Source organism: Gopherus flavomarginatus, chromosome 12, assembly GCF_025201925.1.
Source record: "Gopherus flavomarginatus isolate rGopFla2 chromosome 12, rGopFla2.mat.asm, whole genome shotgun sequence".
Taxonomy (NCBI): Eukaryota; Metazoa; Chordata; order Testudines; family Testudinidae; genus Gopherus; species Gopherus flavomarginatus.
In genome coordinates, this window is record NC_066628.1 from 15,359,955 (window position 1) to 15,375,992 (window position 16,038).

At 43.6% G+C, this 16,038-nt stretch overlaps 2 protein-coding genes across 2 annotated transcripts in view; both read left to right on the forward strand.

Moving 5' to 3' along the window:
- The window catches only part of LOC127032870 (translation initiation factor IF-2-like), a 322,179-nt gene that overhangs the window by 139,887 nt on the left and 166,254 nt on the right, over positions 1 to 16,038 (forward strand). The gene's annotated exons all lie outside the window — the stretch shown is intronic.
- LOC127032876 (olfactory receptor 14A16-like) lies at positions 13,312 to 14,295 on the forward strand. The gene has a single exon (XM_050920470.1). It carries the CDS (start codon positions 13,339 to 13,341, stop codon positions 14,293 to 14,295), a length of 957 nt encoding a protein of 318 aa, XP_050776427.1. The 5' UTR covers positions 13,312 to 13,338.

Below are 16,038 nucleotides of genomic sequence, written 5' to 3' on the forward strand. Positions count from 1 at the left end.
ATAGCTAAGGGTTAATGTCTCTTTCACCTGTAAAGGGTTAACAAACAGTGACCTGCAACACCTGACCAGAGGACCAATCAGGAGACAAGATACTTTCAAATCTGGGTGGAGGGAAGTTTGAATGTGAGTTCTTTGTTCTTGGTCTGTTGTCTCTCTGGGCTTTGAGAGTGACCACACGTATCTACAGGCTCTCTAATCTTCTGTTTCCAATTTGTAAGTACAAAAGTAGAAAGACAATATAGGATTTTACATTGTTTTTCTGTATTTGCAAATGTGTAGTTTGCTGGAAATATTTTAAATTGTATTTTTTATGGATAAGGCTGTTTATCCATTTTCTATAAGCTAAAAGACCCTGTAATATCCCATCTTAAATTTACAGAGATTATTTTTACTCTTTTTGTCTTTTATTAAAAATTTTCTTTTTTTAAAGACCTAATTGATTTTTTACTCCTTGTTAATGCTAAGGTATTAAGTCTGTATTCTCAAAGGACTTGGTGGGAGGGAAAGGTAAATTTCCTCTTTGTGTTAGATTCACGGAGCTTGAATCTGTATTGCCTCTGGGTGAGGGGGAGAAGGGGGAGAGAAACCTGATCTCTCTGTGTTGTGTTTCAAGGAGTTGAAGCAGGGTAATCTCCTGGTGTACCCAGGCAGGAAAGATCTGGGAGGAGGTAAAGAGGGGGAGAGGGAATGGTTTATTTCCCTTTGTTGTGAGACTCAAGTAATTTGAGTCTTGGGGTCCTCAGGGAAGGTTTGGGGAGACCAAAGTTTATCAGGTACTCTGAATCCTGATTGGTGGCAGCCTATCAGATCTAAGCTGGTAATTAAGCTTAGGGGAATTCATGCTAGTACCGATATTTTGGACGCTAAGGTTCAGATTTGGGAAAGAATACTATGACATGGTGACAACGTGTGGGAAAGATAAGAATCCAAAAGCCAGTAAGATTATTGTTTTTCTTTTTCTCTGCTAGCTGCTTGTAGCAGAGAGAGGGTTTTCAAAACTACAGTCAGAGATTTTTTTTTCCTTGCTCCGTTCTGGCTGTGCATAGAGATTGCCTCAGGCAGGGCCATTAAGGTTTAATGAGGGTCGTTTGTTAAACAATAGAACTCCAACTGTGAGTCAACAGAAACTCCAGCAGAACACATATGCAAATTAAAAGGTTTTTTTTGTTTCTAAGTTATCTAGAAAGGACTTAAATAAAAACTCTGTTGCTAAGCCAACCCCAGGAGACAACAGAGAGCCAGCAGTTCAGATAATAAACACCAGAGGGCACCCCAACACAAGAAAACAGGAACCATGACTTCCAGGGCAAAACTGGATGCAGAGAGACAAATCAAAGAAGCAGACCACAGGCGACAAATGGAAAAAAGGAGAAAAAGAGGTGGAGCTGAAAGAAAGGGAAGAAAACATCAAACTGGCAGCCTACAAAAGAGAACAAGCAGCCAGAGAGGCAGCCCATAAAAGAGAACAAGAAGCCAAAGATGCAGCCCAACAATGAGAGAGGGAGAAACACCTCCAAGAACTGGAAAAACAACAAAAAGAACTGGAAAAACAACAAAAACAGAGTGAAGAGAGGGAAAAAGAGAGAAAGCATGAAATGGACTTGGCACGGGCCAGGCAGGATGCTCCAGCCAGTCCTAACAACCCTGCACCAATGATTGTTCCACATCACAAGAAATTTCCCACCTACAAAGTAGATGATGACACTGAGGCCTTCTTAGAAAATTTTGAAAGGGCCTGCCTTGGGTACAGCATCTCTGAAGACCAGTACATGGTAGAACTGAGGCCACAGCTCAGTGGACCTTTAGCAGAGGTGGCGGCTGAAATGCCTAAGGAGAACATGAATGATTATAAACTTTTTCAAACCAAGGCCAGATACAGAATGGGGATAACACCTGAACATGCCCGTCGGCGGTTCAGAACCCTAAAATGGAAAACAGATGTGTCATTCCCCCGACACACCTACCACATTGCAAAGAATTATGAAGCCTGGATATCAGGAACAAAGGTTAACAATATGGACGAGCTGCACCTCCTGATACAAATGAAGCAGTTCTTAGATGGTGTTCCTGAGGAAATAGAGAGGTACATTCTAGATGGAAAACCCAAAACAGTAATCGAGGTGGGGGAGATTGGAGCCAAATGGATGGAAGTGGCAGAAAAGAAAAAAGCTACCGTCAAGAGGGACGAATACCCCAGGGGGCACCCCGACAATAAACCCTACAACCGAGGGCAGGCAAAGACCCCACCTACAACCCAAGGAAAGCCCCAGACTACCTATTATCCCACCTCACCAGTCTCCAGTAACCCACCTCAACCCAGTGACCAGTCAGCTGGAAGATGCTTTAAGTGTAATGAACTGGGACATATAAAGGCCAACTGCCCCAAGAACCCCAACTGAGTGCAAGTCATTACACCACCATCACACCAAAGATTCCCAGGCCCAGACGCCTCTCAAATACCCTTGGAGTGAAGGGAAACTTTGAGAGTGGGTGGAAAGAAGGTTATCACGTGGAGAGACACGGGGGCACAAGTGTCAGCCATCCACCAATCCTTCGTGGACCCCTAATTCATCAACCCAAACGTCCAAGTGACCATTTACCCCTTCATGTCACAAGCTGTAGACTTGCCTACAGCTGAACTGCCTGTCCAGTACAAAGGCTGGTCAGGAATGTGGACTTTTGCAGTCTATGACAATTATCCGATCCTCATGCTGCTGGGGGAAGACTTGGCCAACCAGATGAAGTGGGCCAAAAGAGTTGGAATGGTTACACGTAGCCAAACCAGGCAAGCTTCCAGTCCCATTCCTGTTCCTGAGCCGTCCACTGAGGCCCTGTCTGTGTTACCAGAGACCCAGACAAAGGTAGTGGACCTGGATCCCCTGCCAACAACTGAAACAGCCACAGTGACTCCAGCCCTAGACCAGGAACTAGAAAAGCAGCCAGCACCAGAACCATTGCCAACACTGACGACAGTGCTTGCAAATCCATCTTCAACCCCAACGCCAGAGGATGCCAGAGAGCCTGAACTGGCAGAAGCAGCAAACAACCACACCCAAGAGGCTCGGCCAGAGCCTGAAATACCCCCGGTGCATCAGCGGAAAACGGCTCACCAGCCACGGAAACAACGCCATCACCTACATCGCTTCCAGAGGGACCAAGCCCAGTCCACAGTCTAAGAAAGAACTGGTGTCTCCAGTTTCAAGGGAACAGTTCCAAACTGAGCAGGAAGCAGATGACAGCCTTCAGAAAGCTTGGGCGGCGGCACGGAGCACCCCACCGCCTCTCAGCTCTTCTAATCGATCCCGGTTTGTTGTAGAACAAGGACTTTTATACAAGGAGACTCTTTCTGATGGACACTAGGAAGAGTGGCACCCGCAAAAACAGTTGGTGGTTCCAAGTACTGGGGGAAGCTCTTAAGCTTAGCCCATGATCATCCCAGTGGCCATGCTGGGGTGAACAGAACCAAAGACTGGTTGGGGAAGTCCTTCCACTGGGAGGGAATGGGCAAGGACGTTGCCAAGTATGTCCGGTCTTGTGAGATATGCCAAAGGGTGGGAAAGCCCCAAGACCAGGTCAAGGCCCCTGTCCAGCCACTCCCCATAATTGAGGTCCCATTTCAGCGAGTAGCTATGGATATTCTGGGTCCTTTCCCAAGAAAAACGCCCAGAGGAAAGCTGTACATACTGACTTTTGTGGACTTTGCTACCCGATGACCGGAAGCAGTAGCTCTAAGCAACACCAGGGCTAAAACTGTGTGCCAGGCCCTAACTGACATTTTTGCCAGGGTAGGTTGGCCCTCCGTTATCCTTACAGATTCGGGGACAAATTTCCTGGCAGGGACCATGAAAGAACTGTAGGAAACTCACGGGGTGAATCACTTGGTTGCCACCCCTTAGCACCATCAAACCAATGGCCTGGTCGAACGGTTTAATGGAACTTTGGGGGCCATGATATGTAAATTTGTCAACGAACACTCCAATGATTGGGACCTAGTGTTGCAACAGTTACTTTTTGCCTACAGGGCTGTACCATATCCCAGTTTAGGGTTTTCACCATTTGAACTTGTGTATGGCCACGAGGTTAAGGGGCCATTACAGTTGATGAAGCAGCAATGGGAGGGGTTTATGCCTTCTCCAAGGACTAATATTCTGGGCTTTGTAAGCAACCTACAAAGCACCCTCCGACACTCTTTAGCCCTTGCTAAAGAAAACCTAAAGATGCTCAGGAAGAGCAAAAGGCCTGGTATGACAAACATGCCAGAGAGCGTTCCTTCAAGGTAGGAGACCAGGTTATGGTCTTGAAGACGCAACAGGCCCATAAGATAGAAGCATCCTGGGAAGGGCCATTCAGGGTCCAAGAGCACCTAGGAGCTGTTAACTACCTCATAGCATTTCCCAATTCCTCCCTAAAGCCCAGAGTGTACCATGTTAATTCTTTCAAGCCCTTTTATTCCAGAGACTTACAGGTTTGTCAGTTTACAGTCCAGGGAGGAGATAACGCTGAGTGGCCTGACAGTGTCTACTACGAAGAGAAAAAAGACGGTGGCGTGGAAGAGGTGAACCTCTCCGCAACCCTGGAACATCTGCAGCGGCAACAAATCAAGGAGCTGTGCACTAACTTCGCCCCATTGTTCTCAGCCACCCCAGGATGGACTGAATGGGCATACCACTCCATTGACACAGGTAATGCTCACTCAATTAGAACCCCACCATTCCGGGTGTCTCCTCATGCCAAAGTGCTGTAGAACGGGAGATCCAAAACATGCTACAGATGGGTATAATCCGCTCATCTACCAGTGCATGGGCATCTCCAGTGGTTCTGGTACCCAAACCAGATGGGGAAATACGCTTTTGCGTGGACTACCGTAAGCTAAATGCGGTAACTCGTCCAGACAACTATCTAATGCCACGCACTGATGAGCTATTGGAAAAGGTGGGACGTGCCCAGTTCATCTCTACAATAGACTTAACCAAGGGGTACTGGCAAGTACCGCTAGATGACCCTGCCAAAGAGAGGTCAGCATTTATCACCCATGCAGAGGTGTATGAATTTAATGTGCTTCCTTTCGGGCTGCGAAATGCACCCACCACCTTCCAGAGGCTGCTAGATGGTCTACTAGCAGGAATGGGCGAATATGCAGTTGCCTACCTCGATGATGTGGCTATTTTTTCTGACTCCTGGCCCAAACATCTAAAACACCTGGAAAAGGTCTTTGAGCGAATCAGGCAGGCAGGACTAATGGTTAAGGCCAAAAAGTGTCAAATAGGCCAAAACAGAGTGACTTACCTGGGACACCAGGTGGGTCAAGGAACCATAAACCCCCTACAGGCCAATGTGGATGCAATCCAAAAGTTGCCTGTCCCAAAGTCAAAGAAACAGGTCCAATCCTTCTTAGGCTTGGCCGGGTACTACAGGCGATTTGTACCACACTACAGCCAAATCGCTGCCCCACTGACCGACCTGACCAAAAAGACCCAACCAAATGCAGTCAAGTGGACTGATGAGTGTCAAAAGGCCTTTACCCAGCTTAAGGCGACACTCATGTCTGGCCTTGTGCTCAGGGCCCCGGACTTTGACAAGCCATTCCTAGTAAACACAGATGCATCTGAGCGTGGTATAGGAGCAGTTCTCATGCAGGAGGGACCGGATCTCAACTTCCATCCTGTCGTGTTTCTCAGCAAGAAACTGTCTGAGACGGAAAGTCACTGGTCAGTCAGTGAAAAGGAATGCTATGCCATTGTGTACGCCCTGGAAAAGCTACACCCATACATTTGGGGACAGCGGTTCCAGCTACAGACCGACCATTCTGCGCTAAAGTGGCTTCATACTGCCAAGGGGAACAACAAAAAACTTCTTCAATGGAGTTTAGCTCTCCAAGATTTTGATTTTGAAATTCAACACATTTCAGGAGCTTCTAACAAAGTAGCTGATGCACTCTCTCATGGAAGTTTCCCAGAATCCAGTAGTTAAGAAGTGTTCTTAAAATGTAGAAGTCTGTTACTTATATACTTAGTAGTATATGTAAAGGTGCATGTGTTGTATTAATCTGTTTATTTTAGAGTTCTAGGAAGAAATCACCGCCAGTGAGGTTCGCCACTCTCTGCAATTTGGGGGGCGTGTCATAAACAGATTGTTAAGGGTTAATGTCTCTTCTACCTGTAAAAGGTTACAAGCAGGGAACTGAACACCTGACCAGAAGACCAATCAGAAGACAAGATACTTTTAAATTTGGGTGGAGGGAAGCTTTTGTGTGTGTTCTTTGTCCATTGTGTGTTCTTCTCTCAGAGAGTCTGAGAGAGACCAGACATTATTACAGGCTCTCTAAGTTTCTTTTCAAATAGTAAGTAAAAACAGGCGGTTTAGGCTTTTTGATTGTTTTACTCTATTTGCAATTGTGGATATGGCTGGTTAACTTTTATATGTGTAGTTGCTGGAAATATTTTGATTTGTATTGGTACTAGGGGGAAAGTCTCTTTCTGGTGTCTGTAAGCTGTAGGACCGTGTAATATTTACATCTTGAAGTTACAGAGATAATTCTTTACTTTTTCCTTTCTTTTATTAAAAGATTTCTTTTTAGGGAACCTGACTGATTTTTTTTTTCTTGTTTCTCTTGTTTTATTCCAGGGGATTGGGATAAGTCATCAGGACGGGTGGGGGAGACGGTAGGGGGGAGAAATAGAATCTCTCTCTGTTTTCCTTGAATCTGTTTGCCTCTTTGTGAGAGGGAAGGGAGATGCTTCTCTGCATGGTAATTTAAGAGGTTGGATCAGTATCTCAGGATAGCCCAGGGAGGGAAATTCTGGGAGGGGGGAAGGTGGGGGAATGGTTTATTTCTCCTTGTTTTAAGAACCCAAGGGATCTGGGTTCTTGGGGTCCCCAGGGAAGGTTAGGGAGGTCATAGTGCCCCAAAACACTATATTTTTGGGTGGTGGCAGTGCTATCAGATCTAAGCTGATAATTAAGCTTAGAGGATTCTGGTGCTAGTATCTCATTTTCTTAACTCTAAGGTTCAGATCTGAGAGGGAATGCTGTGACAGTAAACAAGCCATATTTAGCAGGTGCCCCCTATGAGACTGAACTCAGGCCAGTGGGCCATTCAGGCTAGGCATAAGGAGCATACAGAAGCTTGTGCGGTTACAACTAAAGCTGGGTGATTTTTTTGTTCAATCAAAACAACATTTAAGAAAAAATGTGTAGAGAAATGTTGTTTCATTCAACTTTTGTTTTCCATTTAAATTAAAGTCTTTAAAAATAGTTTTCATTGAGCTTTTCCTATCTTGGGCTTTCCTTCTCCTCACCTCCTTTTCCCTCTCGGGGCGGGGAGAGAAAAAGGTAAAGAGGGAGAGAAAGGAGGTGGGGTAGAGGGGTAACAACAAATTGAAAACCTTGGTGGCTTTTTTGGTTCTTGTTTCACCAATAAGCAGAAAAACAAAGCAAACAAACAAAAGCCCTGCTAAACATTTCAAATGAAATGAGAATTTTTTAGAATCCCTGACCCATCCTGCACCTTGTCCCCTGACCACCACCACCCTCGATACCCCCTCAATCCAGCCCTCCCTTCGCTGTCCCCTGACCGCTCCCCCGAACCTCTGCCCCATACAACCCCACTTCCCTGTCCTCTGACCACCCTCTTGAACCTCTGACCTATCCAACCCCCCCTCCCTGTCCCTTGACTATCCCTGGGACTCCCTGCCCCTTATCTACCTCCCCCGGCCCAGCCTGCTTACCCCAGCCTCCTAGCGCCTCATCGTGTGCAACGAGGAGCCACCCTGGACAGCGCTGCAGCTGCGTGGCTGGGGGAAGAGGGGTCTGAGCTCCTCCTCGCTCAGAGCCGCGTGATAAGGGGAGAAGCCGCTCGGCGCAGAGCTCGCAGCCCCACCCCCTTACGACGCGGCTCTGAGCGAGGCGGAGCTCAGGCCCCGCCAAAGCCACGTGGATGCAGCGCTGTCTAGGATGCACTGAGGCGCTGGCGGGATTGCAAGGCGAGCCTCAGCCATTCTCGTGGGAGCCTGGGGCAAATTGCCCCATTTGCCCCCCACCCCCAGGCAGCCCTGCGTCCCCCTGTGTAGAATCCAGTCACAAAATGGAGATTTGGAATCATAGGGGCAAGCCACATGCAGGACTTGCAAGTAGCAGCCATAACCCACATGCTACCTTGAACGTCCTCAGGCAGACTTCTTATGTGGACTGGAGTCTTCCAAGCTCTTTTGTCTGTTAAGTGCTTCCTGACTGAGCACTTAACGTGCACATTCCTTTCCCAAGAAGTGAACAAATGTTCTAACTAAGGGTACTTAGAAATCAAGCAACTCTACAGCAAATGTTCATAACATTCATAACTTGAATACAAAAATGATATATGCATACAAATAGGATTAATACATTCATTAGATCATAACCTTTAGGGAGATTTGTTACATGGCATATGTAGCATAAAACATATTCTAAGCATATTTCCATAAAGCCTTTTGAGAGGTACCGTCACAGTGTTTATATGAGAAGAAAAGAGAGAATGTATTGCAAGACAATGTATCGCCAGGTCTACACTGGAAAAGTTTTGCCGATATAGCAATAGAAATAAACTTTCCTAATGTAAATGTACTAGTAGTTTTGCTGATGTTGTTTACACTGGTTCTCTCAGAGAAACAAGCGACATTGCAGAAGCATTTTTAAGCTGGTTTAACCATATTTACACTAGGAATTTTATCGGTATAGAAATGTTGCAAAAAATTCACACTTCCAAGCTGACACTGCTATGATGGTGAAAATTTCTAGTGTCGATCTGGCTCATGTGTTTCTTTTTGTGAGATTATATTACGAGTGCAATATACTGAGACTTTGCTTTCAGTATGTGTTTGCTAGTCAAGTACACTGCTCATATGTGTTGTTGTCAGTGTACATTATTGTGAGTGTATACTTGAGTTGAAATCAATGTGCATGTTTGATTTCTATTCCTGTTTGTGTCCTTGAGAACATACATGATGTGAATGCACAATATCATGTGTTTATTGTTGAAAAATATTATGAAACCTTTGTGTGTGTTGTCAGTGCTCCTTCTGAAGTGCAAGTGTGCATTATTGTTGTGTTTGTGAATACACAATATTGTGTGTTTATTAGTGAAAAATATTGTGTGACTACATGTGTGTTGTGACTGTGGATTATTGTGCATGCTTCTATGTGTACATGGGTGTGTATTTATGGGCAAATATTATTTTGTGCATGTGTATGTTTGGAAGTGAATATTAATAATGACTTACCGCTGAGTCTGGTAAAAAAAAAATCAAAAGCTGCTGTCTTCCTGCAGCTCCTGAAATGGTAAGATTTTAGTCCATTCAAAGGTGATGCCTACAATGCATCATTTCCTCTCATGCCAAGTCCAGCTCATTTTAAGGGTCCTTCAACATTTGTATTTGCTGTCTTGTTAATTTTAAAACTAAATTTGCAATAATGATTTTCAAATGTCGCTTTTATTCTGCATCCTGAAAGGACTCCAGAATTGTGCAAAAAATTACATATTAGGGCTTTAATTGTCAAGGGAATCTAAGCAAGTTCGTGCAGTAGATAGGAATTCAGAACATGTTCCAGGCCCAGGTCCTCCAAGGTATTATGCAGCCTAGCTCTCATGGGACTTGGTTTTTGGTTTTGCCACAGACATACTTGGTGGGTTTGAGCAATAGCCAATACCTGGTGGTTCACAGCAGGTGAAAAATCAACTCATCCAGTGCTGCATATGGAATGTAACTTGTTCCTTATGCCCAGAAGCCAGCAGAGGAGAACTCAGTTTCCATTCAGGCACCAAATTAAATGATGCCCATGGATTAATTTAATCTGATATTGACGTCAGCCTCATGACAGCCTCTTATACAAGGAACTGTCATAACTCAGCTCTATAGATGATCAGGAAAAGAAGTCCTATTATTAACTGCTTTGTCTATCTAAAGTGTCTATATGGCTGCCATGATGGCAGAAGCTGAGCCTGGAGTGCTCAAAAACATTCTAGCAGAATGTTTTCCAATGGAAAAATCACATTATATTAGGTTCTTTCCAACTCCAAAGGATCAGTCACTTATTCCAGGTCAGTGGATACTCTAGATCTCACATCAAGGGCAACAATGGCAGCCAATTTCTCTAGTAAACTAACTAAAGGTTTATTAGCTAAGAACAGAAATGAAAGTTATTGAGAGGTTAAATCAAGTAAAAGACATTAACAGTTTTGGACAGTCCAAGTCTGTCAGTCCAAAGTGACAGCAAAGATGTGGTAATCTGCTAGTTTTCCATAAGTCTCTCAAGGTTACCCAAAATAACTTTGGGGATCTCTATCTTGCAGCTGGAATGTTCCCTGAAAGTGTCCAAACAGCTCCGAGATACAGAACCATTCCCTGGATCCATTCCCATAGCTGTCTTCCCCAGAAAGCAATCTGGCAAGTGGTTCCGTCACAGCAGGGGTTTTTCCTCTGTTGACTAAACACAGACTGGTTCCTATTTTCCTGTGGAACAAAGGCAAATTCTGCTGGGGAAAAAAAGACAAATCTTGCACTCAAATCTATGAAAATTCATGAAAAGCTCCAACAAAGCTGAATCATGGATCATCTCTAAATAAAAGTTTCATTATCAATTTTCTCATCCAGTCTCGATTATTATGCCTCAGATTTTGGTAAAGTGAGGCACAGAGAATTGAATTAACATAGCTGCATAGTTAGGCTTAAATTACAAGAATTCTTGGCATCTTGTGGCCTCCTCTCTCTAGATCCCTGGCTGTACTAGTTACCATTTCAGGCTGGGATTCTCAAGATGTACACACCTTACTCCCATAGGCTCTTTTGCGAATCCCAGCCTACATTATGTGAAATTCAAGAGACACCTGGGCCTTGGCATGAACAAGATAGACACAGGAGCAGGATTACAAAGGCACCTAAAGAAGGAGACAGGTGCCTATTGGAATTGACAATAGCATCTAAGCAGGTTAAGCTCCTTACTCCCACTGAATGACCATGGGACTTAGACTCCTAACTCATTTAGAAGCATTGATCAATCTCCATAGGTGCCTGTTTCACCTTTGAAAACCTGGCCCACAGATAGCACTGAAGCTGGATGACCATGGGACAACTCATTTAGGAGCATTGATCAATCCCTGTAGGTGCCTGTCTCCATCTTGTAAATCTGGCCCACAGATAACACAGAAGCTGGGCTGGAATCAGGGAACGCCGGGGGGGATCGTGGGCCCCATGTTATGTGGAGTTCAGAGCTGAGGGACAGAATGGCTCTTTTGGCTTTATCACCTATTCATCTGTGCACTTGCCTGGGGGCCTCTGCTGCTGAGCTATGCAGGGCTCCAGGGAGTGAGTCCCACTAGCCCTGAGGAAATAGACATGAATAAATCACCTTCCCACAGCATCAGTCCTCTAATGCCAGTTATGCTCAACGCCAGCTACACACAGCTCATCTGCAGAGAGCAACAGGTTTGAGTCCACTTCAGTCTCAGAATGAGGAGGTGGGGAAAGGATTCTCGGATACCTGTGCCTTTAGCTTCTAGATTCTGGTATATAGATAGATATTGACCAAAGAATCCTGGTGCTGGATGAATGAATGTGTCATATGTTGGAAAACAACCCACAAAGATCAGCACAGTAAGTTTGCTATTTCAATTAAATATGTTGGGGGATCAACATACAGGGGAAAATTAAGATGCTAAATAAGACTTACATTATGAACTCATTAAGACTTTTACTCTCAGTTTAATCAAATACCTGCTGCTGATTGGAATTTTTCCACCCTCTGGGAAAACTTTGATTTTTCACAGAAAACCCCAAATCTTTTCCTCCCTCTCCCCTCAGTTTTTGGCAAATGAAAACTTTCTCCTGAAAACTGGATTTTTTTAATCACATAATCAAAATAGTTTGAGTTGTCCATTTCTTCATAAAAGAATCCCAAAATGTTAGAGGGAAGGAGACAGATTCTAGGATTTTGTTGATGGTGGTGTTGTTTAGATGAAAAACCAATCTCCATTAGAAAAACAGAGCTGAAAATTTCCAAGCAGCCGTACATTTTACATAAATGTCAGAACATTAATATTGCCTGATAAAAGCTTGATTTCAAATCCATTTATTCTATTGCAGCTGAGCGATTTCTCTTTCAAAGGGATCCTTGCGTAGTGGTAACAATTAAATAACTAGTAAAGCTGGCAGCACACAGAATATTTCATTCAGACGAGTCTCTTAAAACCCCAGTTTAGAGTTGAACCAGGCAGGCAAAACCTGTCTATCCTACCATCATTCAAGGACATATGAGAGCTCACTGGAAGTATAACTCTGATCTCTTTGTTTAGCTCCACACTGCTGCCCGCTAAATATAAAGGATATAAATGGATTTGCAGAACTTACATAGCGTAAGACACAGGGCCATGTTTTCAAAGGTATTTAGGTGCATAGTGGGACTTTCAGAATCATCTAGGAGCTTACAACTCATTGATTTCAAGGGGTTTTGGGGGCCTAGATGCTTTTGAAAATCCCACTAGGTGCCTCAATACCTTTAACAATCTGCTCCACTGCCCCTCTCTGAAAGCTCTTACAGTCCTAGTAGAGATGGCAGAGAAAGGGAGGGAGGGGAAACAGAGGCAGAAAGAGGGGAAAAAACTGGGTTAAGGGCACACATCAGGTCACTGGCAGAGACAAGAATAGAGCCCAAGTGTCCCTGCACTGCACAACACAGAGTAAATGATAAAACATAGGAATGATGGAAGGATGCTGCTAGCCCATGGTTACACACAGGAAGAAGTGCAGGTGTGGGTTGTTGCCATAAATTAATTTGGAAGCAGGCAGCAGGCTGTCTAGGCACATAGCTTCAGGTAGAAACATCACAAATGAGCTACTACTTGAGGTGCTGGAGGAGTCTATGTCACATTGTCCTACAAAGTGGGAATCAGGCTGTGTTGGCATTTTAGTCTATTAGTTTGATGCCTAAATTGTGAGCTTGGTGATGGTCGCAGTGGAGGGACCTTCTTTGCCAGAATTGTTGGATTTGGAGTGTGCTTTGTTCCATCATTCATAGTGCAGCTTATCAAGATACACCTTGGGCCAAATCCTCAGATCTGGTTAAGTGATGAAGCTCTGTTGAGTTTAAAGGAGATTACTCTAGTGTGATAGTTTGACTGATTGATTGTGAGAGGTAAGGAGCACTAACAACACCTAGTCATTGTAAATGATGTGTTCCGTGCACCTTTGACATTCATATAATGAGATATTAGGGAAAGGAAAAACAGGGCCATTCTCTCTGTCACTCTGATCCTGACCATTGTCCTTCTCATTCTCTGCACAGCCATCACACAGCGTACTGAGGAAGAAAATGTCCAACCAAACCACCATGACTGGATTCCTTCTCCTGGGATTCTCTGACATTAGAGAACTGCAGATTTTACATTTTATTGTATTTCTAGTGCTTTACTTGATATCCCTGCTGGGGAACCTTCTCATCATCACAGCCATAGCCCTGGACCACCATCTTCACACCCCCATGTACTTCTTCCTGATGAATCTGTCCATCCTAGACTTCAGTTCCATCTCTGTCACCATCCCCAAATCCATGGCAAATTCCCTCATGAACACCAGATCGATTTCTTATTGTGGATGTGTTGTCCAAGTCTTTTTTTTCGTATTCTTTGCTTCAGCAAATTTGGCCATACTGACCATTATGGCATATGACCGATACATAGCCATCTGCCAGCCACTTCACTATGAGATGGTGATGAACAGGAGAGCTTGTGTCCAAATAGCAGCCAGTGCCTGGATCAGTGGTATTCTCTATTCTGCGGTGCACACGGGGAACACATTTGTGATATCCTTCTGTGGAGGCAATATGGTGGATCAATTCTTCTGTGAAATCCCCCAGCTCCTCCACCTCGCCTGCTCTGACTCAAACATCGGTGAAGTTGTTGTTATTTCTCTTGGTGTGCTTTTAGGTTTAATCTGCTTTGCTTTTATAACTGTGTCATATGTTCAGATCTTCAAAACGGTGCTGAGAATCCCTTCTGAGCAAGGCCGGCATAAAGCCTTCTCCACCTGCCTCCCTCACCTCATTGTGGTCTCCTTATTCCTTTTCACTGGCACCTTTGCCTTTCTGAAACCCACCTCCAACTCAACCTCAGATCGGAATCTCTTGGTGGCTGTTCTCTATTCCATAATGCCCCCAATGATGAATCCAATCATCTACAGCATGAGAAACAAGGAAATGAAAGGTGCACTGAGTAAACTGATAGGTTGGAGATTATTCAGCAAGAATAAAATGTCTATATTTCTTCACTGATCACAGTTACATTCTGTGTTTCTTTATATATATAATCCGCTGATGACATTATTGCCTTCATGAAACAATACTGTGCAATCTGTTAATGCGGAATTGGTTATTTACACTAATAAAAATCCAGATAAACAAATATCGAAAAGTAGTTACTAGAGGTTTACACCAATGTAATTAAGATCAGAATCTATCTGTCTATCTATCTGTGCACTGCCATTCATAACCATTCAATGTGATAACCTTGCACATCAAATCAGTAGCCACAGCAAAGTCCCTACTGGGTTCTCTGGCTCTTCTTATTTTTCAGGATAGTAACTCAGACTAAGGTATCAATGTATTTGTTCTTTGGGGGATTTTTATTTGTTGGATTTTTAGATTATTTTTGTTTAGTTGTTTGTTGTTTTTATTTGTTTCTTTGTTCCAGGTGGGTTTGCAGATGGAAAGGCCAGAAGAGATACTGAGTGTTTGGTTAGACAGGATTTTCAATGTTTTCCTTCTCTTGAGAGTGCTCCTATGTCATCTCTTTGATGGGATTTTCTGAGTGAGCTGAAGTTTTGCTCCCCACAATCATAAAAGGATGCAAAAGAAGGTTCTGCATGGCTAAGTTCCTCCTGAACTGATTATGTATATACTGTTGGGATATTATTGTATTATTAATGACATGTTAGGAGCCTCAGGAAGCTGTTTTTTATTATTTTAACCTGAAGACTAGCTCCGTGCAGCTTGAAGGCTTGTCCCTCTCACCAACAGAAGATGGTCCAATAAAAGATATTACCTCACCCATCTTCTCTATGTAAGAACTGTGTCATTCTTGCTATGGTGCAAAGCCTGTTTTGAAGAGAAACTTGTTCCAGTGTTTTCTAAAGAAAATCTAATTTGAGATAATGAGGCCAAATTTTGATTCCATTGAAGTCACTAAGGTTTAGCCCCTCACTTTAAAAAAATTAGGATTTGGCCAATAATCTCTATACACAAGGATCCAGAATTGGCTGACAAACCGCTGGAGAAAGTCAGTATGACAGAAATCTAAGGGTCTGATATCCCAACTCATCTAGACCAGCACCAATGAAGACTAGACCCATTACATCATCAATTTAATACTGATGAGGTTCTGGCCCAAAGTCTCTGGGTTCCACATAGTAGTGACATAAACACTGCTGTAAGTTACTTGTTTGGAGTCATTTCCTTCTAACCTTGGTGTAAGTGGAAAAGTCCCATCACATGCACTGATTTGGTGTTCCATATGCTATCCCATGTAGATCTACTCACTTCCAAGTTCAGAAAGGATCTCAGAAGTTATTAGTATTAGAATGCCATCTTTGTGCATGGCTCTGTACACTACATATATGACAGACAAAATCAGATCATGGGATTAGACAGAGAGACAGACGGATAGGACCATTTCTTCTCCTAACACATAACCAAATTTAGTCAGAATGATAGATCTCTATTTCATTGTGAATTATGTTCACTAGCTAGTTAGGTAACAAAAAAGCTATGAAAACTATTGTGCTTCTTTTCCTGTTAATGATTGTCTTTGTCCACATCATGATTTTCTTATAAGTCCTTATTAAGCCTTATTTAGCAAAGATTTTTTATGACTATATCTTACTCCATCGCTCATTTACAAACAGCTCATCAAAAGTACTCGGTGTTTGGATTTTGAGATGTTTTGACTGGATACATTTTAAACATGCTATGTTTTGTTTCACTGAATAAATGGAAGTCTCGCACATGGATTCCTGAAAA

Bases quoted from the DNA above. Each gene is read 5' to 3' on its own strand.
- LOC127032876 (XM_050920470.1), top strand. From the start codon at position 13,339: ATGTCCAACCAAACCACCATGACTGGATTCCTTCTCCTGGGATTCTCT.